At 44.5% G+C, this 26872-nt stretch overlaps 2 protein-coding genes across 2 annotated transcripts; both read right to left on the bottom strand.

Moving 5' to 3' along the window:
- Nucleotides 1–925: 925 nt before the first annotated feature.
- LRRC47 (leucine rich repeat containing 47) lies at nt 926–16302 on the bottom strand. Its single transcript, XM_075839496.1, has 7 exons — nt 15677–16302; nt 12450–12911; nt 10145–10261; nt 8247–8362; nt 5931–6033; nt 4316–4405; nt 926–2500 (listed from the first exon to the last, which is right to left on the bottom strand). Exons 1-7 carry the CDS (start codon nt 16235–16237, stop codon nt 2255–2257), a joined length of 1695 nt encoding a protein of 564 aa, XP_075695611.1. The 5' UTR covers nt 16238–16302; the 3' UTR covers nt 926–2254.
- Nucleotides 16303–23679: 7377 nt separating this feature from the next.
- On the bottom strand, nt 23680–25023 carry LOC142662537 (UDP-GlcNAc:betaGal beta-1,3-N-acetylglucosaminyltransferase 7-like). The gene has a single exon (XM_075840746.1). The coding sequence runs from the start codon at nt 25021–25023 to the stop codon at nt 23680–23682; it is 1344 nt and encodes a 447-aa protein (XP_075696861.1).
- Between the last annotated feature and the right edge of the window lie 1849 nt (nt 25024–26872).

Below are 26872 nucleotides of genomic sequence, written 5' to 3'. Positions count from 1 at the left end.
TAACGCCGAGTACCCAGAGGAAACCCACGCGAAAAATCAGGAGAACATAAAAAATAAAATGTTGTAGATCCAGCTTGATAACCTGCACGTACCACACTGACTGTATCAATTGCCATTTTGAGTACAAAATATTCAGATCCTTTACATCCAGAAACCACTTCTAGAGCACAGGCGTAAACACTACATCTCCTACAATGCAACACAGCGGTGCTTGCTCGATTCAGACCCCGGAATGCTGTAAAGAGCATTTTGAGCGGAAATCAGTAATAACATTTCTTCCTTCTGCATAGCAACGCTAAGTCTCATACATCCGTCTATCAATAATGCGGGAAGCCTATGAAGCTCTTATGGCCAGCCAATACTTCTGCCCTCTTATCACAAAAAAAAAAAAAAAAGATGAAAAAGAATAAACAAACAGATCAGAGGACATGATGCATGGAATGTATTGGAGACAAAACATTCTGCTGCCAAGTCTCGCCGTGTCCTCTGTACCGCTCAGGAAGAACCAGTCTTGCACAATCCGGTGCCAGTAAGTGTTGCCCAGTCCTTTGTTACACCTAGAAGTCAAAAAGTCTGAATAGCAAACCCGGAAATGCTCCATTATAGGATTATACTGAACGGCCCAGTCTGGAATTTCCCTCTGGTCAGCTACAGGGGGCAGCGCAGCAGCTTGGTTTCCATGCAGCGCTGGGGTCCTGGGTTCAAATCTGACAAAGGACAACTGCATGGAGTTTATATGGTCTCCGTGTTTCCGCTCACCCTCCAAAAACACTGTAATTGGCTTCCTATAAAAAAAACAAAACATGGCCCTAGAGGGAAATTAGGTTGCGAGTCCCATTGCCGACAAGGACTGAGGTGAGTGATGACCATCCCTGTACGGTGTTATGGAATATGTTGGAGCTAAATAATCAACAGGAGTCATTAATAATTTGTCAATTAGAAAACACACGATGTAGGTGAAGATTTTATTAATATATTAAACAGAAATTGGCATTTTGACCAAAGAAATGGGGGGAGGGGGGGTTTCAGCTGCAGCAAGCTGCCTCCCAGCCTAAATCCTCATCTCACAGAATACAGTGAGCAATAGATATAGAACAAGGGTTGCTTGGTCTGTATTGTTTGTGAAGCGAAATTTTGGGCTGTTTTTTCCAGTCGTATTTTCTTCTTCGCTCCTGCCATAATACAGAAGGCAATACCGATCATATCAATTCTAGGCGCCATCAAGGTTCAGGATTTACCGTCTTCTCCACAGAAATAAAAGCAGCATGTCCTTTCTTCCTGGAGCATTTTTCACAGCGTTTTTTGCCCGCGGTCCTTACATTAGCTTCAATGGCCGCGGGCAAAAAACACAGAAAAAAAAAAGCGCAGGCAGGTCAAACAAAATCTGCTTCAAAATTCCTGAGGGAATTCTGAGGTAATTTTTTTTTCTGCCGGTAAAAAAAAATGCATGGACAGGGCCTTAGGGAACATGTGCAGGTTTTTGCAGTGTATTTACCACAGCTGACCGGCGTTACACTGTAGTGAATAGGATTTTATGGTATTCGGGTTGACGCTGTTTTTTTTTTTTTACGGTGGTTTCCCCATTGACTTAAAACATTCACCTAGCACTAAACCTTTAAAGAAAGCAAAAAAAAAAGAAACTAAAAAATTCCACGACCATGGTAGCACCATTCCTGCTGCATGTTCCAGTATATTTCTATATAATTTTATAGTAGAATTAAAAAAGAAAAATAATCTCAATTTGCCACTTTATTTTGGCCATTCACTCCAAAAAAAAAACAAAAAAAAAAAAACGAACAACATCAGTGAAGCCAATCCCGGTTTACTCCTCTATCTCACCAGCAAAGATTCCCCCCCCCCATTACCAAGATGGCACACAGCGAACAATAGTTGGAAGGAAGTGGGTGGAACCGAATACAAGTCTGTGCAACATGGAGAGGCAGTCTAGTGTATAGCAGATAGAGCTTCCTGTGACTACTTCTGTACACGGGCCCAGCTGCTGGTAGTCACTCATAGAGGAAGTCAGCTGGTTGCTAAGCAACCTGAACCCACTTCAGGGGAAAGATGGAAGTGGAGGACTAACAGACTCCACAATGTAACGTGTTAGTAATTATACCATGCGGATGGAGTTGCTGCAGCGGCGATAACACATCTACAGGTCACATTCACCGTTAATAAAAAATACATTAAATAAAGCCATTGCAAAACAGACTTTTCTGGTGCTGCCAGTTTGTTAATATTGAAAAAGACTCTTCTAACGCACGACCGTGAAAGACGACGGACTCAGGTTCAGGTCGGTTTTTGAAGGGTATAAAACTTTGAGGTTCCCATCCACGTCAGCCACCCGCACCTGCTCCAGCACGAGCTGCCCGCTGCCCTCTGCTTCTAGGGTTGGAGCGGCCCCTGGATGGTGCACGTTGTTATCTCCATCAGGTTCTGGATCCGAAGTAACTTCTTCTTCTTTGTTTTCCAGGGTAAATTTATTCAGTTCTGCCATTTTCTACGGAAGGAGAAAAATACCGTACTTAAAATGGATGAGATTAGAAAAGCGTGGCTGCTTTATTCCAGAAACAGCGCCACTGTTGTCCACAGGATGTGTCAGGTATTGCAGCTGAGCCCCATTCACTTGAAAACTGCAATACTAGATACTACCTGTAGACAAGAGTGGCGCTGTAATAAAATCATGCAATTCAAAAGGGGTCGTCCACTTTAAAGGATCCCATAACTGTAAGATGAGCGCTGGGCGTCCCGCTACTGGAGAACACCACGATCAGCTGTAATTTATGGAGGAACCCAGCATCAAGCGTTCAATTCTCCTGCAGTGCCACCACAGGGGAAATGAAGCATTACACAGTTCCTATTGAAATCACTGGGCTGTCCGTCTCATACATGGACGTGTTGGGTCCTCCGGAGCAAGAGATCTTTGTAGCCGATCTCTACTCTAGATTAGGGGGCAGGGAGGGTCCGTCTCTATTAACTCCCAACATATTAGTGTTTAGGAATCCTAAAAACCAAAACACTTTCAGCATTAGGTGGGTTCTAGTGCGCAATGTAGGCTTATATGCCACTCAGGATCTGTGTAAAGCTGGGTACCACAGTAATGGCGACTATTAGTAGTGGTCACTCAGCATCTGTTACGGAGAAGTAAAGAAATGGGTAATTACAAAAGCCCCCGCCACGGTTCCCACTGCTGCTGAGAAGGACACAGTTACATCATTGCCGGCGCTCGCGACTCCAGAATAATGTGAACATCTTCCTATCGACTATACGGAGCACAGAGCTCCCCGACACCTGCGCGTAACAAGACAGAGAGGTTCCGCTGACAGCAGCGCGTGACCGTGTATATCAGAAGAGATGAAATGACACACTGCGCCGTCTGTCCACGATTTCCATTAAAGACACCGAATCTAAAAACAGAATCTTCAAAGTAACACATTGTACAGAGAAAAGGAGTCTGCGCAAGTGAAAGGGGAGAAAACAAAGACTCCTCCAAACAGATCACTTTCACCGTGTTCCAGTTTGGATGGAAAAACTCCAGAGACGAAAAAAACATTCTGAATTATCAAATGCCGGATTAAAAGGAAGAAATGCCATTATTATTTTTTTTATTAGTCCTAACGTGGAACTAAAAAAAACGTTTGCCATGTCAGAAGGTTTAATCGATTGATTGCTAAAATGAAGCAGCAAACAGCGCTGGCGCCAGCGCTGTCCGGATTGGTTTCTGACTGGCTTTCCTCGGAAAGCAAAGAAAAGCAGCGCACGGACTCAGACTTTCTATTGAGCTCAAACCATATTAGCAGCCACTGATGTGTATGACGATCATCTGCGGCAGCCGGAAAACAGGACTTAAAAAAAAAAAGAAGAGAGATTTCAGCAGCCGCTGTGTATATTTTTAAGTCCCTACACGCGAGTTAGTGTTTGCCACAGAAGGAAATACCAACAAAATCAATCTGTGGCAGACCGCAGGAAGAGATAAGCAGCGCCTATGTAGTGCCGCTCATCCCTGTAGAATAATCAAGTTTGGCTTTCAAAGACCCAATAACCATTTACTTTTATTAAGTTTTAGATTTTTGGGGAAATGCTGTTTAAAGTGAATTCCCTGCAGCCTGCAAATGAGGTAGGACAAGCCCCTCCTACGATTGCCTGGCCCTTTAAATATGTATTAATGAAGATGTAATAATAATGTGTAATTAACCAGTCAGTGCGAACCGAATTCATGGCATCCGGTCTGATCAAAGAATTCTTAAAATACCAGGCAACACCAGAAGCAAAACGGGCAACGCACGCGAGAGACAACAGTACGAGCAGGACTCACAGCAATGAGGGCATCCATGACGTCTTTACAGATCTGCAGGCTGTTGGAGCTGGTCACCTCAAGGAGAAGGGCCCGGGTGGATTTAGTGATCTGGGAAAACATGATGAAAATAACTCAACTGTCCAGGATCGGGAGACGATGTCCAGTTTGTGATGAAAAGAGCCATTATATTCTTAAAAGGGGTACTCCGGCCATTAACACCCATCACCTATGCGTAAGATCAGAGGGGGGGGGGGGGTCTGACGAAGAATAGGTGATAAATCTTAATGGCTGGAATACCCCTTACACCCCTCTACGGATTATCCCGATCTCTGCTCATGCAGGGCGACAGGAGAAGTATAGCTTTGCCCTGTACAGTAACGTTTTTGGCACCATTTTTTTTCCCCCCAGTCATCACAGCAAAAACCTTCCACCCAATCCCGGCCTTATGAGACATGTACGTCAGGTAAGGAGAGGTGGGTGGACAAACTGTATACATATAAAAAGAAAAACAAATACTTTAAGGAATTCTGAATTAATAGTGGGACAACTACAAAGAGTGTCTCTCTCTGGAGGACTAGGAACATCGGTACATTATAAGGAACGGTGTAATGCTTTGTTTCTCCTGTGGTGGAGCTGCAGGAAAATTGAAAACTCGCTGACAGTTTCCCTTAGATGATCACTCCCGCAGTGATCATCTGAAAGGAACAGTCAGCAAGTGTTCAATTTTCTTGCAGCAAGACCCCCACCCAGCAGTGGGATAATGTAGGATCTGCTGGCCGCCAGAAAAACCCTTCGAACAAAAAGGAATCATCCATGAATAATTTTTAAACCAAAAATCCTTAAATGCTGTTAATAGCTGTAAAGTAATTTTCAGATAGATAGATATATATATATATATATATATATATATATATATATATATATTAAAAAGTTCACTTTTTTTTTTGCTTCCCTGTCCCTTGTTGCTGATCTCTGCCGCTAGGGGAGGGGCTCTGGATAAAATTAGTCTCCTACCCCTTCTGGCAGCTGACAATATAGTCTGTTCTTACTGTCTGTGCAGAAGGAGTCTTTTCAGCTATGCTGCCATTCTACTGCAGAGGCTCCTCTACTTCCCTGACAAGCTGAAAAGAATGAGTCTCCTCATATACACTGCCATGCTACTGCAGAGACTGCTCCTTCCCTGACAAGCAGGCCAGAAAGCTATTTCTATTGGCTGCTCTGCAGTAAAAAAAATAAAATAAAATCACTGACCTGGCTGTGGGGAGAGTGACTGAGCCTGCAAGTCAACCAACACGGAGCTCATTTGGTGGACACGCACATTGCTATAAACTTTGAACTCTGGATGGCGCCATACTATGTAAGTAAATGTCATAACTTTACCGGATCGTCTTTTTTACAGCATACAAATGCCAATCATTGTTCATTTTTTATGATCTATTCAATAATTATGATATTTAATGGTGGGACAACCCCTTTAAGCAGGATATTTTAATTCAAATCCTCAAATGAGTAATTTCCTATTAGAAAAGTGCATTATTTCACTTATTTTATTTTTTTATGGGTATTTGCAGGGTATTCCCAGGAACTGCATAACTTACCATTAAAATACACCATAAGGGACTTGACAACTTACCTTGGTCTTGTCACTGTTGGTGACTGGTGGGAAGGAGATCACTGCATTTTCGGCATCTACCAGGCACGGGTAATTCTCTTTGCCATCCAATAAATGAAGGTATCTGGAGAGCAGCGCATACTAGTAAAAATCACACATTCCTACCGTAATAACTTATTTTTTTTTACTCCGATATGGAATTATGTATTTTGCAAGACAAGTTCTTTGATAGGGCATCATTTTGGGCAGACATATTTGCCCTCATTTTTACGAATTGCAGAAGAAAAAGACGACTATTTTGCCCTAGTTCTGCCATTAACCAATAATCTTCAATAGTGTTATAATAGTACAAGAATCCCTGTGACACTTACAAAAGGGTCAACCCCCTTTGTTTTACCCCCCTTTAGGCTGATCTTCGCTGCGGGAGCGCGGTTATGGTGGGCAGCTGCACTCCCGTTCCGGATCCTAATATCAGCGACATAATAGAACAGCACAGTGCGGGAACTGCCGACTGTACGCCAATGGGTTAAAGTATTTCTGCAGATTTACATATTGATTTATTCAAGTATTGATTAGATAGACTGGTTGCTAGGGAGACGCTGCCTGACAACCCCACCTTGTTAGGACGTGTATCCATAGAAACAAGGCCACCTCCAATCTGGACTGGCACCACGTTGACTGCAGAGGAGGAGAAAAGTGGCTTGGACGATATCACATCCCCAATTACATGGGAACTACAATTTCAAACTTTTGATAGGTCGTACAGACCTATCAAAAGTTTGGATCGGTAGGGGTCCGGGTGCCAAGACCCTTACCGGTGCTGAAACAAAGGTGCAAAAAGGCTCAGCAGAACGCTTTGCTCTTTCGGCTGTGCTTAGCGTTTGTCAGGCTGAACCATCTCCAGCCTGGCAGGGGGCGCAGGTCACAGCCGAAGGTGCCAGGGCGCTAAGCTAATCACTTCTGCATCTTCGTTTCAGCAACATTGGGGGTCTCAGCACCAGGACCCCCACCGATCCAAACTTTGGATAGGTCTCTATGACATATCAAAAGTTTGATGAAAGTGGAGTTCCTCTTTAATGCTGCCATATTAATCAGATTTTAATTTCTTTGGATTGTCACGGCTGCGGCCACCTCCCGGCCAGAGAACTTGGTCTAGAACTACTAGCTCCCCCTCCCCCCAATGCCCCTGCTGGTTATTACCTACACCGGGGGTATAGGACTGAGGAGCACATTGCTGTAACAAAATCTTCAGCTGTATAATGCCCCGGTGTCATACGATCAGATTTTTTTTTTGCCGATGAATTGGCGGAGAACACACCTTGGTACAGACAATAGCAGCGTGTGGCGGCTGTGCCCTCCCTGCGCGTTGGGTAACCAGTTAGGTGCTGGAATGCAGGACTGATAGCGATGTCTTGTATTAGGAATTTAGTCCTTGAACACGAGAGGATTATGTAACGGAGCACAGCGGGGACACCTGTACTATTCAGAGCGCGCAAACCGAGCCGGCTCCGCCCCCTTTACTACGCGCTCAATTTACAAGAGCCACTCGGGTGGGTGACCATCAACCGTGACAACACAGAAGCGGATAGGCTTGGCTTTTCTTAAGACACAGTAAACACTCATGTCACAGCTCGTCTGAAGAGGGTAGGCGGCGGAGCTGCGCCATTCTTTCCATTAGTGAACCTTTCATAATGCAGAGGAACGAGTGTTTGCTTCTACATAGAATATACTCAGATGAAGTTTCCAATACATATTAAGGGGGTTGTCCAGGTTGCGGGTCATATTGCAGCTCAGCCCTATTCCTTTCAATGGAGCGGAGCTGCAATACCAGACAAAACCCACGGACAGCTGTGGCGCTGTTTTAAGAAGAAGCCATGTTTTTCTAATCCTGGACAACCCCTTTAAAAAATGGGATGTCTCATGAGGACCCTTATATTGAAGCCGGCCCAAGGATCAGCTGTTCTATCTGGGGGGGGGGGGGGGAGAGTTGCGGCCGGCCATACATTTCCATAGTTAATGTAGTATGAATGGCTGACCATGTAATACTGGGTCCTCCAGAGCAGGAGCCACGTGCTTAGTGGCTCTAGTTCATAGAAGGGGGCTCCGAGTGTGTGTGTGTGGGGGGGGCGCGACACATGATGCAATAAACATGAATGGTCTATCTAGCTGAAGGACAATGGGTTAAAGGGGTTGTATAGGATTCGATAAACATGGCTTTCTTCCAAAAACAGCGCCACACCTGTCGTCTTTGGTATTGCAGCTCGGCTCCATTGACTCGTCTTTTTCCTGAGTGTCTACAAGTGGCGCATATCAATATTCTAAAAGCCAAGCACCAACTTGTGAAGTCCAGATACGTTCTGACGTTTCTTCTGCTTCCTCTGTTCCTCGGCCTCGAACTGCAGCTGGCGGACGAGCTCCTTGGCGTTTATTTCTTTCCGGTTCAGCGGTACAATCTGTTATATAGAGAAAACATACAGATATGGAATAGTGACAGCAGTGAACTCAGGCATGCTGGGATTTGTAGTCGGGCAACAGCTGGAGAGCCACAGGTTAGAAGTCACCAGTCTCCATGGTCATCGGACTCTCCATTGTGTCCGCCATTGTTAACACTTCACCTCCGGTGAACACGGACTACGTGTTTCTGATGACAAGGAATAATCCAGACAAATGTTGACATGTTGTGACTCTGCTTGTTAAATATATAACTACCGGGCCTAGGGATTAGGGCCACACAATGCAGGATTAGCCGGAAGCCATAAAACACTACACAAACAGGTCACTTCAGGATCTGCGTGAGCCGTGCGGTTAAGATGCACGTAGGACGCCAGACGTAGGCCCAACTCTAAGGTTTGTAGATCAGAAACAGCATTACACGTTGCGGCTCTTCTCCATCCTGCGCACTGCGGTGTACCACAGAATCTGACTCACCCACGAAGAACAGTGTCCCCCCCAATAATGCCAGCCAAAACTAATGGTCCCAGTCCTGGTACTAGCCACTGTGCCCCTATGAAAGTCATATCACACCTGATCCCGTCACTGCTTAGTCACTAAAACGCAGGAGGTTTCACGTGAGCAGACACTAGAGGGCACTCTTGTAACTTACTGATCTCTACGATCAGTGCAGGAAAAAGAACCAGCCTGCCAAGTTTGGCTTTGGCGCACGTTTGCAAAGCAATTTACGCCATTTTTTTGTGGTAAAGCCGTAAAAGCCGACAAAGTGGGTGTGGTCTCCAAGGAGAAATGGGAGGGATATAAAGTACTTTACGCCAGCAGCTGCCTCTCCTGCCTAACCCCGAACCACAGCAGATTGAGGGACAGGCAAACGGTGATGGAGATTTACAGTTTATTATCATATGGCAGAGCCAGTGCCCGGCTCTTCTATAAGAGACTCCAGTATACACGGATCATTTGTTATTAGTCACCGGACAGGTGTATTCCCCCAAGGCAAATTCTGCCAAGTCCCGAATGGTTTCCACAACACAGAGAAGTCAAGGCGGTGACACGCAATGCGTTGGGTTTGTTTTTACACCAGATTCCTCATGATTGACAGCCAGGGTAAACTTATCTCTCCAGCCGACCAGCTCGGTAACTGCATCTCCGTGTTCAGCCACTTACCATCTCACGTACAAGAGGCAGCGAGTGACAGCAGTGAGCAAAAAACAACATGTAAGAGGACTGGTCCGCACTCATGACATGTACAATTTAGTCTTTTTTTTTTCTTTTTTTTAGAACTCTGCATTGTACGGTTCCTCTGTTATTCTTCCTGGAAATGTATGAATACATTATAGATAGAGGGTGTGTCCCTGACAATGTTAGCATTGATAGGGTATTGAGAGAGTACAGGCAAACATCCCATTGACAAGGTGATCTTAATGCCCAGTTGTCAATTAATATGTATATATTTCCAGGAGGAATAACAGAGAGACGGCCCAATGCAGCGTTTTAAGAAAAGATGCTCCAGACTTGTTATTTTTGCAATTAATTAAAAATTACAGATTGGAGATCATGACCCCTCCTGCTAACATCCCACCTGAAAACAGCGCCATTCTTACCCACGGGCTCTGCCTGGTATTGCAGGTGAATGGGACTGAGCTGCAATATCAAACATTGCCCATGAACAAGAGCGGCAACGTTTCTGGGAAAAGTGAAAGCGGGAAAGGGATGCTTAGTCTTGGGCAACCTTGACTTTAACGAAGATTCATTATCTATTACACTTCAAATCAACGTGAACTCACGGTAAACTCTTTCGGTGGTCTGGCGTCGTACAGTAAGGGCCCCTTCACCCGCTGCAAGTCGTGGGTGGCAATGGTTGCCAATGTTCTCTTATCACACAGGTCTTCGTGGAGCTTGGTCTAAAACATTGAAACGTAATTTTGAAATTACTTTTTCTCCTACATTTCCTACACTCCATCTAAAGTCTGACTAATTGCCATTTACTACGCAGTGGACACTAGTCTATTGCTTCATGTTATCAGCCACTTCAGGCTGAAGAGCGGCTGACTGTAGAAGTCTTCACTAAGATTACTACCAAGAAGTCCAGAACATCCCTGCCCCCATCATCACTTTTTTTCTCACATATACACAAGGACTTGAACCTCTAGAGACATTTAGGCTCTTATATATATATATATATATATATTATAGCGTTTGCAGCGTATGCCCGGCAAATACACTGGAATAATCTCCCGACATGTAATCTGGATGTATCCATACACTGTATATGCTTATTTTTATTTATTTTTTTCACAACTGTATACAGATGAATACATCCGGCGTATATGTACAGAGATTTACAGCGGACGTACACAACGAACACGAATATGTGGATGATCGCATCAGGTCCTCATGAAATGTGTGAATACTAATACAATATTGTGGTCACGTGCTGCCATCCAGTGGATAACATGCTACATGACATGTGCTAACAAGTCATTTTAATTTTTCGGACAATAAAATGCAACTTTTTCACTAAAAACACAGTAATAAAAGAAATCTTATTCCCGGTGTCTTATAGTCCGCAGTCCTCGGTGACGCCAGACTTCCCCCGACTGTTTTATTAAAGCTTGGAATCGCTTATCCAGCAGCTGAGCAAATATCAGCCGAAAAATACAGCATCCAACAATCGTAAAGAAACGTGGAAATGGAGTGTGTATAATATACTATCACTAGTATGCAGCAGAGCAGAACGCAGGTATTAACACCCTCTTCTACACTAGACCACCAGGGAATACAACACGAGCACCCTCTTCTACACTAGACCACCAGAGAATACAACACGAACCCCCTCTTCTACACTAGGCCACCAGGGAATACAACACGAGCCCCCTCTTCTACACTAGGCCACCAGGGAATACAACACGAGCCCCCTCTTCTACACTAGGCCACCAGGGAATACAACACGAGCCCCCTCTTCTACACTAGGCCACCAGGGAATACAACACGAGCCGCCTCTTCTACACTAGGCCACCAGGGAATACAACACGAGCCGCCTCTTCTACACTAGGCCACCAGGGAATACAACACGAGCCCCCTCTTCTACACTAGGCCACCAGGGAATACAACACGAGCCCCCTCTTCTACACTAGGCCACCAGGGAATACAACACGAGCCCCCTCTTCTACACTAGGCCACCAGGGAATACAACACGAGCCCCCTCTTCTACACTAGGCCACCAGGGAATACAACACGAGCCCCCTCTTCTACACTAGGCCACCAGGGAATACAACACGAGCCCCCTCTTCTACACTAGGCCACCAGGGAATACAACACGAGCCCCCTCTTCTACACTAGGCCACCAGGGAATACAACACGAGCCCCCTCTTCTACACTAGGCCACCAGGGAATACAACAGGAGCCCACTCTTCTACACTAGACCACCAAGGAAGAGAGGCACTATCCTAGACCACCAAAGTAGTAACATTAACCCTTCCACCGCCTTAGAGCAAATAGGGAAGTTTTAAGAAGTAGGAGATATATGTATATAATATAAAACATATACGGTATATATTTTTTTCCTATTTTGTGTTGTCTAAACCAGGATGCGTCCTCTGGGAAAGCCGGGTAACAAGCAATATGGCCGTCATCACAGGTCCAACTGGGGTTTGGGTCATCCAGCTTTTCCAAAATATCTACCTAGCATTGTTGGAGTGAGGGAGGCAACACTGCATAACGGCAGATTTGACATTCAGGATTCTGTGAGAGCCGAGTGACAACCCCAGAGAAAGCTGTAATGATGGTTAGATTAGTGGTCATCCAGCTTCCCAGAACGAAACAGGCGAGAAATGGTTATAAAGAAGACCGGTGTCATGCTCCGCCCCTCACATAGCACAATGAGTCTCATTATTAAAACCGTTACAGAAAAAAAACTGGCTTTGTAGTCCATAGCAACCAATCACAGAGCAGCTTTTATTTTTTTCCAGCTGTTTAAGGAATGAAAGCGCAGCTCTGATTGGTTGCTATAGGTAACAATGCCAATATTGGCGTGTTCCTTTAAGTAACGCTGTCCGGGCCTCTTTTCCTCAGAGGGGCTGTATGATTTACCTGGGCGGTTAGGAACCGTTTCAGGGCATTTCCAGGCTTCAGGCTCATCCCTTTGACCACACAGCAGACAATATATGGCCGCACGTCCTTAACGCTGGCACTGACGCCGATCGCGAGGGCCGCAGGGTTCTCCGATATGTGAAGGACTCTCAGCATCATCTTATTCACGTCTTCCACCTCCTCCTCCTCATCTCCACTATCCTTCTTCTGTTTCCGCTGCTTCTTTTTCTTGTCCTTCACGTCCTCTTTCACTGCGTTCTCCATCTTGGATCTCCCTTTGCCTCCTCCGCGGCCCCCGACCCTCAGATACTCCAGTATAGATTTGGTCTGACAGCCGTTCACCATTTTCTCCAGTCGTTTATCTTTCAGTTTGTTGCCTTTGAAGTTGATGTCTTTCAGCTTGGTGCAGTCCGCCAGTTCATACGGGATCTCCGTCAGCCGGTTATTGGAGAGGTCCAGGCTCTAGAAACGGGAACAGAAGGATAAAGCTAAAGGGGTCGTCCGGTTTTATGGTAATAAGATTAGTCACGGTATAACGAAACACTCTGCAACTTTCTGATATATTGTATGTCCTCTGCTTGCGGTCAGTGAATGGAAACATTCCTGCTTACATTCAGGGGCAGATATACGGAACGGTGTAGCTGCACATGTTGGGAAATAGGTTCCGAGGATTGCCTACACTGATACATTGTAGCAAACAGCAGCTGTGCGAGCAGGACTAGGTCGGTAGGCGAGAGGAGTGATTGGTTTTGCCATATTTCCCAGTTCGCATATTACAATGTGAAAATCGATTTGCCAATTGTGATCGCAAATTCGCCAAAAGCAGAGCCTAAACCTGGCAAGAGTAATCTCCGCAATTCATCCTCATAACTGACGAAAACTTTCCGCTTCTCAGTACTTCAAAGTGTGGCGATTTATTCGTTTCTTGTAGAGAAAATCACGTGATCATTGGATAATTAAAGGTTCGGCAACGTCCTAAAAAATTCTGGAGATTTAGCAAAACTGGTGCAAAGGGAAGGGGGACAAAAGAGAAGGCGTTGCCCATAGCAACAGACCAGACTGCTTTCATTTTCAAAAGGGCCCCTGAAAAATGGAGTCTGATTAGTTGCTATGGACAACTGCTCCCCCCTGATCAACCCCTCCCATTAGGGAGATTTATCAAAACTGGTGCAAAGGAAAAGTGGAGCAGTCGCCCAAAGCGACCAATCAGATTCCAACCTTTATTTTTCAGAGGTCTTCTTTTTTTTTTTTTAAATGAAAGCAGCAACCTGATTGGTTGCTATGGACGACTACTCTTTCTTTGCACCTCTTTTGATAATCTGTGGGTCCGGCTTCTAAAACCCTTGCCATCGGGTGACGCCATGTTTAGCCATACATTTCTGCTGCAGGGTAGTCGCTAAGGCTCAGTTCACATGCAGAAGTAAAAACGGCTGAAAATGACAGAGAAATCAGCCTCTGATTTTCAGCCGTTTTTGAAGCTGAAAACTTTTTTTTTTTTTAGCCGTTTTCCATTAACATAATGAAAAACCGCTCCAAAAACGGCTCAAGTGGTGCCTTGCTCTTTTTTACGGGGGCGTTTTTTTATGCGCCATTTTTTTAGAACTGCGGCATTAAAATAAAACGCCCGCCTGAACGAAACGCCAGTTTTCCCATTGGACTCAATGGGCAGATGTTTGCTGGCGTTTAGCGACCGTTTTTTTAGGAGTGTTTCGAGGCGTTTATGCCCCGAAATACGCCAGAGAACGCTGCGTGTGAACAGACCCTTATACTCAGCGGCTCTTTGCTCTGGCACAAATGCTGAGGGACGCTCCGCTACGACGTCCATAGGTTTTGGTTATATGGAAAATAGTTGTCTAAGGCCCCGTGCACACGACCGTATTTTCATCCATCCGTAAATACTGCCCGCAAATACGGATCCGTAGTCATCCGCAACTTATCCGCATATACGGACAAGGATCTGCAAATACGGTCCGAAGTGAATCCCTATATACGGATCTGCAAAAAGAAAAACCACAGATTATGTGCAACAGCTGCAAACGTAGCGTCGCCTAGCAACGCTTCCATAATTACTAACGGCTACGGGTGCCCATCCGTAATTCCAGAAGCGCCCATAGACTTCTATGGGGAGTCCGTGACGTAATTACGGATAAGAATAAGCCGTGTTCTATATTTTACGGATCATGTAGCCTATAGAAATGAATGGGTATGTAATTACGGTCAGTAATTGCGGATGAAAGATACGGTCGTGTGCATGGGGCCTCATTCAGACTACCCCAAGACCCCTTTATATACCGCAATATTTAAAACCACTGATGTTGGATGGCTCAAAAAATGGCGGCCAAGGATCTGACAGACATTTTTATCATGAGGTTTCTTGCTGCCAAGCGACAGGCACCATAGTTGCCTAGCAACAGCTCTTGCGACAGCAGTGACTGCCAGGCAGCACAAGGCAGTGTGTAGAGGTCAGTACCGGCAGCGTTTACACTTAATCTTGCCGCCGATCATGCTACATTTTATGGCAGCACAATCCATGAAGACCGACAGCCTGCCAAGAAAGACGGTCATTACATCCATCATAGACGGACGGTCATTTTAACGGACGCTTATTCGTGGTGCCTTTAAGGATAAATCTGCCATTGCAAGGCTACGTTCACACCACGTTTTTGGCCTACATGTGAGGTATGCGTTAAACGGATCCAATTATAGTCTATGGTTGACGGACGCCATTGTTAGGTAAACATTTATCGCATACGGCATGAAAAGATATCGGAGAGCTCATGACGTAAACGTTCCACGGATGCATGTGACATATGCCGTACCGTGGCGCGTCACCCATAGGGTCTTATGTTAAAAAAAATAAATGTATATATTTAACGTCTACTTTTTTTGCGGGATGGAATTGTGTAGTCATCGACGCCATTCCATACGTTTTTATTGCGGCATAGGAGGCCATAATGACGCTCTTTTAGCCTCCGTCTGACAATGGACACGTTGAGTGAGTACGTCGGGAGATTTCACGATAAACGGAAGGCCAAACGAACACGACCTTAGTCCTGCACTCACAGCTGCAGTTTGTTACAATGTATCAGTGTAGATAGGGAACTCCAAGCCATTGTATCATAGACCGCCGTGATTATTAATGGACGGTTATCGGACCGTCCGCTCGTCATTTGCCGCCTTGGAGGAATAACCTCTCCCTGACAGGTGACACCCGGGATCGTCAGTACCTTGAGGGCAGGCAGGAGGCCGATCTCCCCTCCCAGCTCCTGGATGAGGTTGTCGGTGGCAGATATGGAGGCCAGCAGGGACAGCTGGGGGCTCATCAGGCCTGGAGGGAGGCCGGCGATCATGTTCCGGGACAGGTTGATCCCGGCCAGCTTAGTGCAGCGCTCCAGCCCCGGGGGCAGCTCTCGGAGCCGGTTCCAGCTGACATTCAGCGTGCACAGATCAGGCAGGTTACACAGCTCGGCCGGCAGCTCCTCCAGCTCATTCCCAGACACGTCCAGCACTCTCAGGCTGCGCAGCTGCTGCAGGTTCCGGGGGAGGCTCCGCAACTTGTTCTTGCACAGGATCAGGCTGTGCAGGTGACAAAGGCGGCCCAGATCAGCCGGGAGCTCCCGCAGCTCCGAGCATCCGCTCACCTCCAGGTAATTGAGGAGGGTGAGGGAGACGAGGGCAGGCGGTAACTGGCCATCACCCTGCCGGAGCCGCTCATCCACCCCCTGCAGCACCAGCTCCCGCCGCTTCTCCTTCTCCGCCCGCTCGATCTCCGGCCACTGGTCAGCCATGTCGTCTACGAACCATAAAACACGTGCATTCACGGAAATACAGCGGATCCAATCAGAACGCTAGACGACACCCTCCGTCTAGTAATACGACCAATGAGGGAGCTAGACGTAATTCAACAGGAAATTATAGGACCAATTACAGAGCTGGACGTCATTTTCTGGCACATAATGTGATCAATCAGAGAGCTAGACGTCATTCGCTCGCAGTAGCACCAATCAGGGTGCTATACGTCACTCACTAACAGGAAATAGAACTAATTACAGTAGTTGCGTCATTCTCCAGCAAGAAATAGAGCCAATCAAGGAATTCAAAATTTCTCCGTTTAGGGCCAATCATAATCCATGGCCTATTGTATTCGCACGCTAGAGGGTGTAATGGAGCATATTCTAGATATATTTGCATGGACATATTATGTGAAAGCCGTAAATGTAGCGATGATTTCAGCCTAGATTGTGAGGTTTCGACCAGGGCATGAATAAGCTGTGGTTCAACTGTAAACGACCACTAGGGGGAGACATCAGCACAGGGTGGGCATGTGGCTCTAAGTGTAGCCTGCACCCAGTATCCACCATGGGGCTACAGCAAATCATGGCCTGGGGCTGCACCGCGACCTCCGCCTGCTCAGAACATGAAAAGCTTATGATTATTTTGGTCTCTACTCTGTACCACGTGTCATCCTTTAATGCATTGGGATAATCATACCAACCAAATATCAAGGATCACAAAGGGGGGCACATTTTTTTCTTGTAAACCAAGCCTCTAATCCAGGCCAATCCCCGCCCGTACACACCCGATTCAGCCAACACAGTATAATGCCCCCTAGCTGCCACCGTACAGCATAATGCCCACACATATGCCCCTATACAGTATAACGCCCCCACAGATGCCCCTATACAGTATAATGCCCACACAGATGCCCCTATACAGTATAATGCCCACACAGATGCCCCTATACAGTATAATGCCCCCATAGCTGCCCCATACAGTATAATGCCCTTTTGGCTGCCCCTAGTGCCAGTGCCCATATATAAAGTACCAGTGCCCATGTAGATAGTACCACAGTGCCCCTATATAGTGACCCTAAGTGTTCCCTCTTCGAGTGGTATCCCCTGCCAGAGCGTCGGCAATGCTCTGGCAGGGATTCACTGTCCATATATGGACAGTGACGTCAAGGGTTTCCCCGGGCACAGCGCTTAAAGTAGCGCTGTGCCCGGGGAGTCCTCTGTACTAATGCTGAAGCAGGGATCTGACGGTTCCCTGCTTCAGCACTGGGTTCAACTGTAGGTTCTGAGGAAGCAGATACAGTTAACACCGGGACATGCCTCAAGGTGCCCGAGACAGCGGGACACCGCCTGGAATCCGGGACTGTACCCGCTTATCCCGGAACGGTTGGGGGTATGGATTAATGCACACAGTGATGTCACAGTAACAGTATAATACACACAGTGATGTCACAGTAAAGCGATAATGCACACAGTGATGTCACAGTAACAGTATAATACACACAGTGATGTCACAGTAAAGCAATAATGCACAAAGTGATGTCACAGTATCAGAATAATGCACACAGTCATGTCACAGGATAGAGGGTCAGTTTTGCAGTTTTGCCTGGAGTATTCCTTTAAGCACACTCCAGGTAGAGGTACCCTGGATTGGTCACGTGATCCTGCTTGGTTAATCAGCAAAACGGGATGTTCTGAATACTGCTCACTATCCCCCCCCCCCCCCATTGGGCGTTTAGGGGTTATTTGGTGGGTTTGCTGCGATATTTACTGGTGGTTGTAGTGATTTTGTGTTGAGAATCTCTTTAAGAGTCAAGAACCCGGGATCTTAGTTCCGGTCCTGACTATAAATTCGGGTTATTTATATTATGAGTGAGAACATTTACAGCGAATGGCTCAGTGGTCGGCGACTTAGCGGCGTCTCGGTGATAATATGTGTGTATAGATGGTGAACGTAGCAATTAGGCTATAAGCTTCTTTTGATGGATTTATTTTTGCCTCCTGTAAATGACAGGCTTCCAAAACGGGAGAATATAATTTACAGTATAGGATGAAAAGTATACATCCAGGGGAGAACAAAGCGGAGCTATAATCCATGAAGACTCCACTTTACCGTGTCCCGTATCAGCACCTAAATATTGTATGCAACGCTCCGCCCTGTCGCTGGATATAGACAGTGGCCGCACATGTTCTCTCCATCTTCTGACTAATACAATATTTACAATTCAGCAACTAGGATTCCCTCAGTAGTGCAGCCTCAGACTTTGGCCCTCATACCATCATATCTTAGCATAGCCACTGTACTGACCTGCCTCACCCTCAGAAGTTAAAGGGGTTGTCCACTACCGGACAACTGATGACCTATGCATGATCTGTGGGGTCCGACACCCCGTTAAGCCGCTCTGGCTGCCTCCGAGCATCGGACGTCCATGGCGGAAGCAGTTGGCTTCTGTCATGGAATAGCGGCAGAGCTGCAGTACTACAGTATTCAAGTGAATAGGAGCGGACCTGCAGTTCTGCAGCACGGCCGCTATGCAATGTACCGAGCCAACTGCTTCCAGCCCCATACATTGCATTATGTGCCATAACATCTGGTGCCCACAGGCCACCGGAGCAGCTGATTGGTGCGGGGTTCGGCTGTCGGACCCGCACCGATGATATACTGATGACCTTTCTGGTGGATAGGTCATCAGTTGTCCGGCAGTGGAAAACCCCTTTAAGTGTTACGACGTATCATGAGCAAAATCTACAGTCTACCCATAAAGGGGAAATCCCGCAGACTCCCAGCACAGCAGGGAAGTCACCAGTATAGACTGCTGGCAGCCACCACTAGGGGGAGCAGTCTGTATATAAATTTTTAGGGAGCTGTATAAATATATATTAGCTCCCTCTTGAAGAATTTGTAGGCACCTAGAATTTTTCATCTGTCACCTCTCCTGACATGTCTGTTTTAGTAAATACTTAGTTTCTCAGAACTTTGCGCTGTGCCATTCCTGTTATTCCTCCTAGAAATGTATGAATAATTGATAACTTGGTGTTACTACCCCTTTTGTCAAAGGAGCTGCCTGCACTGATTGGATAGTGTCAGTCTGTGCAGGGACACACTCCCAACTGGTAACACCCAGTTGTCAATTTATTCATACATTTCTAGGAGGAATAACAGAGGAATGGCGGAGTAAAAGATGCTCCAGAATTGTTGTTTCAAGGGAAATACAAATATTGACTAAACCAGGAATGTCAGGAGAGGTGACAGGTCCTTTTTAATTCTATAGCTGTGTAAAGGAAAAGATTCTGCCACTTTTATATGACGTACAGAAGTGTACAGAGGGTCAGTTACACCTGGGCTCTAGGGGGACCAACAGCTCAGAGCGGGATATCAGTGTTTATTAGCCATTTACTGTGACATCACTGTGTTTATTATCTAACTGCGACTTAACTATATTTTTCTCCCATATACTGTGACATCACTGTGTGGGAGATGTGGAGTATTTGCCCATAGCAACCAATATGGTTGCCACTTTAATTTTCCAAATGGCATCTGAAAAATGAGAGCTGTAATATGACAGGTTATCGTGGCAACTTCTCCACTTTTCCATTATGCCTTATCCCTGTACTGTGACATCACAATCTTTATTATCCATGTGCTGTGACATCACAATCTTTATTATCCATGTGCTGTGACATCACAATCTTTATTATCCATGTGCTGTGACATCACAATCTTTATTATCCATGTGCTGTGACATCACAATCTTTATTATCCCTGTGCTGTGACATCATAATCTTTATTATCCATGTGCTGTGACATCACAATCTTTATTATCCCTGTGCTGTGACATCATAATCTTTATTATCCCTGTGCTGTGACATGACAATCTTTATTATCCCTGTGCTGTGACATCATAATCTTTATTATCCCTGTGCTGTGACATCACAATCTTTATTATCCATGTGCTGTGACATCACAATCTTTATTATCCATGTGCTGTGACATCACAATCTTTATTATCCCTGTGCTGTGACATCACAATCTTTATTATCCCTGTGCTGTGACATCACTGTGTCTGTTATCCTTCTCCTCTGACATCACTTTGTGCATTATCGCAGTATGGTACCCTGCTGTGTACATTATACCTGTTTTGTGACATCACTGTAACCCGGATTCATTTCTCACAGAACAATATGCCGAATATAACATCGTTTTGCATTTGTCCGGTGATGCGCGTGTTTGAAAATAATTCTCACATTTATATTTTATTTTTACAACAATCATTTATTTCACACCAAACTTAAAATGTAATAAAATGTAAACGTATTGTCTTATGAAAAGATAACCGGTGTTGAAGCCGACCGCTTCATTGTCATCAGAAATATTATTCATTTCAGTTTCGCAGGTTAAATAAAACCCTACGGGAAAGGGAAATAAAACATCTGTCAGGGTGTGCGGTGGTCGTGGACCAGTGATCGGGCCGTGTGCGGCTATTAATCTTCTTTGTTAGCTCTTTGATGTTGAAGTAAAATAATGAATTTAGTAACTTATTAAATGCTGCAGCTATTTTTTTGTATGCGGTCTCCACGGCAGATGTGAACAGAGCTCCTAGGCCACCAGCAGGACAATAAAGCAGCCATTCAATTCCTTCCTTCTGATGACATGTCCCAGTCTACACAGTAAAGCTAAATAATTCAAACAGGAAGTGCCAGCCTAAAGTGTGCGCTCTAGTGGTCAGTTTGAAAACGTATATAGTCACATAAAAATCATAAAAAGGGTTAATAAAACCTGATTTAAATAATTTTTTTATAATGATCCCTTTAATTCATACATTAGATCACCGTTACCTGTGATCTGTAATTAGAGGAATGCAGGAAACACGCAGATCATGTCTTCCCTGGCACCCTGAGCCACAGAGTAAAAATAAGGCTATGTTCACACGCAAAATCAAAAACGTCTGAAATTACGGAGCTGTTTTCCCTTGAAAACAGCTCCTGATTTTCAGAGTTTTTTAAGCCACTCGCGATTTTCACTGCGTTTTTTACGCCCGTTTTTTATAGAGTCCATGAAAAACGGCTCCAAAAACGGCCCAAGAAGTGACCTGCACTTTTTCACGGCCATTTTTTTACGCGGCCGTTTTTCAAAACGGCCGCGTAAAAAAACAGCCCGTCAGAACAGAACGCAGTTTTTCCCGTTGAAATCAATGGGCAGATGTTTGGAGGCGTTTTGCTTCCAATTCTTCGGCCATTTTTCGGGTGTTTACGGGCGTGTGAACATACCCTTAGTATATAAAAAGGCAGATTTTTTTTTTTTTTTTTGAGTAGCTAAAAAAAATAAAATATAAAGTAAAAATATGAGCCCCTTTATAAAAAAAAAAAAAACCATAAATATTAATAAGCACACTCACACCTCCCTGCTCCGCCATACTGTCATCAGCGTCCTTCATGACATAGATATATTTGCAGTTGAGTTTGTCAGCTGTAGGAGCGACAAGTTTATGAGATGTAGACTGGTTCAATTTGTCTTATATAGGAGAGTTGAACTCGTCTGATGTAGAGGAGCTGAGTTTGTCAGATGTAGCGGAGTTCATCATTTGAAAAAAATCAATGCAGCATCATGTGCTACTATATGGTTTTTCATATACCTGGAGTTAAATCTACTGTATTCTCTAAACTCAGTTATTACAATTCAGAGCTGATGCAACCGCAAAGAAGTTAATGACAACTTCAGCTCTGCTTTGTTTGTATAGAAAGCGTCATAGATATATAGGACACTTACATTGCAGTTCTCAGGCTTCGTTCACATCTGCATCAGGGCTCCGTTCATGGGTTCTGTCTGAGTTTTCCATCAGGGGAACCCATGAACGGAATCCATACTGAAACAAATGGAAACCATTGGTTTCCGTTTGCATCACCATTGATTTCAATGGTGACGGATCCGGTGCAAATGGTTTCCGTTTGTCCCGGTTGTGTAAGGGTTCAGTCGTTTTGACGGAATCAATACCGTAGTCGACTACGCTATTCACTCCGTCAAAACAGCGGAACTCTTACACAACGGGGACAAACGGGAACCATTTGCATCGGATCCGTCACCATTGAAAACAATGGTGATGCAAACGGAAACCTATGCTTTCCATTTGTTTCAGTCAGGATTCCGTTCATCTGTTGCCCCGACGGAAAGCTCAGATGTGAACGAAGCCTTAGTCATCACATCATTATCAGACACTCCTGAATTGTGCAATTATTCAATATTTGTACTGTAATATTTGTGTTACAATTGTCTCATGATTTGTATCATTATTTGCACAGTGACAATCAAATTATGAGACATTTAGACAATATTACCCCCTAAATTCCTCAGTTGTCCCCATTTCAACTGTTTAATATTGTGTTTATCCATTTCTCACTTATACCTGTTCTGGGAAAGCTGGGTGACATCCAATATAGCATTCAATAGAGCCCTTACATTCATTTTCACCCAGCTTACCTCCGGCCCTGAAGGGCAAATCTGGCCAATTATGAAGTGAAATATTCCCTAGTCATTGCATGATTAGGAAGATTTTCTGCTCAGAGGTTTGGGCATCAACCCGGATGGTAACTGTTGTCTGTCACCCAGCTTTCCCAGAAACAGATAAAACGTAAAAATAGTTTTTATTTTATACCTCTGTATACTCACCGAAGGTTATTCCCCCCTTTAGGGTGTATAAACCCATACACCCCCATACTAAATCTGCTCCTCTGACCTGTATATATTATATACCTTCCATGTTTAAATTGCAGTTTATTTTTTTTTCATTATTTTTATATGTAAACCATTAAAAGGATCAAATTTTCAACTATCACATTCAAAAATAATAGGGAAAAATTGCAGAACAAATTTTTTTTTCGGCTAATGTGTTTCTTAATGCCAAAAATGTAAAGATTAGATTCAGTTTGGTAAATGATCAAAGTCCATTTCGTGATACGAAGCAACGGCCACCGCCAGCCGGTTACCCGTCTCTTAAATCTTAAAATGATGACATAATTTGAAATATTTTAATTGGGGAAAAAAAAAAATGGACAACCCCTATAATAATTCCTAATTCATCATCTCTTTATTGGGGGGGGGGGGGTATAAATCAATAGATAAAAAAAAATATGTATATTTTTGAAAAATATTTTTGAACAAATCCATATTGTACTTCTGTTCCTAATAAGATCGCATCCATAGAAGAGCCCAGAAATGATTCATCTCTTTAGGTCACCATGTTTTATTATATAAAGTGCAATTAGTGGAATCTTTTGACGTTATTTCCGAACCAGCTGGAACGCAAAAGCGGAAAAAATAAGACATTTCCCACGTGAATTTAGAAAACTGTAAACAATTTATATGAAAATAAAATCATATTGGTTTCCCCTCTATACCAGCGGATCACCGACACGGCATCATTGTCGAGTTATAATGTTTTTTTTTAAATATTAACCCTTTTACCACAGACAATTTTTTCATTCTGGACAACATTCCACATTTTGAGGAGGTCTTCCGAGCTCAACTTGTGGACCACCAGCAAGCTCTTATAGAAACACGGGTCTCTGTTCATTGCACTTGATCTCTTTTTGCTTATCCCGAATGTCCTAAATCCTGGATGCAACTTGGGTTCCACACCTATGGCCTTAAGGCACATTCCCAAAAACACATCGTCAATGGGAAACAACTGGATCTTCTCAGAAGCTACAAACAATTTTCTGGCTAGAGCGGATGCCATTAAGAAGCCACCTCCACCAGCGTAGACCGGATAGGGTTTGTCGTACAACTCTTTGGGGATATAATATTTACTTTGCTTATTCCTAATTGGAGCCGCTCTGGAAATAATGTCTCCTACAAACAAGCTCGGCAGAAGAGGGTCTTCCTTTTTGAAGGTCAAGTAATCCAATATATTCGCAGTGTTCACAAAAATATCGTCGTCACCTTTAAAAATAAACTCAACATTTGGGCAATAGATGTGGAACCATTTTAAGAAGTTAACTTCTTTAAGAGTCAAGTTAAAAAAGGTGTCCATGAAATCCCACTGTAGAATGTCCCCATAAATCTGGTTCTCCTGCTCGATAAGTTTCTGGAGGTTCCTGTGGTCTTTACCTGCGGATGTAGTTCCAAGAAGGAACAAAGTCTTGATTACCTTCCCATCCACTTCTTTCTCCTTGCCCCATGTCTTCCTCACGGCTTCTCTCCGATCATGTTGCTCAATGATAGACTTCACCACTATGAGCAGGTGGACTTCTCCTTGGCATTTCTCCGGGTGGTTCAGCAACAAAGGGAAATACCTGCAATGCTTGCGCAGGATAAACTGATGAAATCTAGGATCCACATGTTTGAACCAAGTTTGTCTTCGTAGACCAGTGTTTTCAGGACATCTACTCTTATTAACGTCCCACCTTGGAGGAGGCAAGCTCAACCCTACTGAGATGCCACCACCAGAATTGCTAGTTGTTCCTTCACTGTTCCTCCTGGAGGAACCATTGTCTGGTTGCAACCACTCATGCATGATTCTGGTATGGAATGCCAAGCTTCCCTTTGTTCCATCCTCGACCAGTTTCAATTTATGGATGGTGACCAGGGTGGCAAAAAGTAGGGACACGGTTATGCAGGTTTTCAGCACTCTCCTCCTTTTGAACAGGCACTCCATGGTTGAGGTTGTGATGGGACACGATCCACTGTTGTTGGGAACCCTCCTGCCCCGTTGTCTTCTATGGCTGAGAGATAAATGATAAAGGTCTACATAGCATGGCTGCAAGAACCAGATCTCCAGAAAATGCATGAACCGGGAGGAAGGAGCTCATGAAATATCCTTGATGTTGAAGACTTGAAGCATAGCTAAGAAACCTGGAGCTCTTCCCATGCCATGGCGGGATACTTCTTGTGTAGTCTGCTCATATCTGCTTTCCAGACGTTCTTCAGTCTTGTCCTGTTTGATGCTGGATGGATCATGCCGGGTAGACAATGGTCTTCTCACTGGCCCGGGTCTGCTGATGTCTCACCATGATACATATAGGGCTCCTTGTGAACATTCAGCCCAGGGACTTGCCAGATGCAGACTGATGCTTAGAGTTTGGTGTGTGCAGCCAGTAACTTTTCTGCAGATCACATTACTGGAAGCCACACTCCGTTGGCTTAAGAGCTTAACCCTTTCACGGCATACTGCTTTCACTTTGCTGATGTAAATCTTGAGGTTTTCGGGAGAGGTGTGTCCACATCACACCAACCTCACCCCTTCACATCACAGACTGTTCAGAAACCCTGTGTCTGTTCACACTACTTATAATGTCTGCTGTTCTATAATGGAAAGAATATTAAACTATTTCATATTTAAAGGGAAACTCCACTCGCCAACAACAGTTTACAACATGCCGCAGTTAAAATCTACATATAACCTTGTGCAACTTTGTAAATACTTTGCTTTACTGATCTTGTACGGTTTTTCATTTATAAGGGGATTACTTCTCCAGAGCTGCATTTAGAATTCTGTTCATTTCCGGTTACCAGAGCAGTGAATTGTGGGAGCTCTGATGAGCTTAGCTAGGAGGTCGTATCTCTGATAGCGAGCCAAAGACTGAGGGCCTAGGGTACAGATTCTGCTTTGGGGCGCCGGAGCTACATCTCTGCCAGCCTGTGTATTTACTGCAGTGGCCTGCCCACAATTGGGGCAGATTTATCAAATTCATCGATGCCAAAATATCCAGCAAAAATAGATAGATAAATATGGTGTTTCGGGCCGAATGCTATATTTTTGGAGCTGCTGCGGCACTTTTTTCGACTCGTTGAGAAAAGTGGACGGAGCTTGAGTCACACCAAGCGCAACATATCTATCACAAGCGCTAGGCCTTGTTCACACGGCGTGTATTCAACGTGTTTGACGCTCCGAAAAACGCATACATTAACTCCGAAAGGACACGGCCAATTTTGGCCTTGCGGACAGAACAATTTTTTTGATATTTCCCTCTTTGCAATCCGACGCTCATAACTTTTTTATTTTTTGTACGACGTAGTTGTATGAGACATTTTGTTTTTTGCAGGACGAGTTGTACTTTATGTAGGTAACATTTTTTGGTAGGACTATATTATCGCTTAATCTATATACATTTTTATTTTGTCAAATGCAGAAAATAATTTATTTTTTTAAATTAATTTTAATCTCATAGTGGAATTTTTCATTTTTATTTTTTAACTGTAATGTACTGACCTATATCTATATCCCAGTATATTAGCCTGTGTGTACTGATTGTACACAGGCAGTTGTTAAGGCACCTCAGTGAGCCCTAACAGGGAATATGGTCAGACAGCCCTGGGATTTACATGAATGTGTGCGTTTTACGCGCGCAAAAGGCACTTAACAGCTTTGCGTGTATTGTAGTGCATACGACGCCTTTTTTTTACGCGCGCGTGCTTGAAAAAACACCTTGTGTAAAAAAAAAAGAAGCGCCCCTAAGGGTATGTTCACACGAGGGCGTCCGTTACGGCTTTAATTACGGGGATGTTTCAGCCTGAAAACATCCCCATAATTTCAGCCGTAACGGCATGTGCAGGCGCTTGAACGCCGCGTCCATTACGGATGAAATTGGCGCTGCTATTCATTGGAGTCAATGAATAACGGCTCCAATTACGCCCAA

The sequence above is a fragment of the Rhinoderma darwinii genome, chromosome 10, assembly GCF_050947455.1.
Source record: "Rhinoderma darwinii isolate aRhiDar2 chromosome 10, aRhiDar2.hap1, whole genome shotgun sequence".
Classification (NCBI taxonomy): domain Eukaryota; kingdom Metazoa; phylum Chordata; class Amphibia; order Anura; family Rhinodermatidae; genus Rhinoderma; species Rhinoderma darwinii.
Note: the sequence above shows the minus strand (reverse complement) of the source record. Positions and strands in the feature narration are given on the sequence as shown.

Excerpts from the sequence above, each read along its gene's own strand:
- LRRC47 (XM_075839496.1), bottom strand. The coding sequence starts at position 16,237 with ATGGCTGACCAGTGGCCGGAGATCGAGCGGGCGGAGAAGGAGAAGCGG. Across the intron at positions 10,262-12,449 it reads AACGGTTCCTAACCGCCCAG|ACCAAGCTCCACGAAGACCT; the intron begins GTAAATCATACA and ends TCAATGTTTTAG. Across the intron at positions 6,034-8,246 it reads AACGTATCTGGACTTCACAA|ATACCTTCATTTATTGGATG; the intron begins GTTGGTGCTTGG and ends GCTGCTCTCCAG.
- LOC142662537 (XM_075840746.1), bottom strand. The coding sequence starts at position 25,023 with ATGCATTTTCTGGAGATCTGGTTCTTGCAGCCATGCTATGTAGACCTT.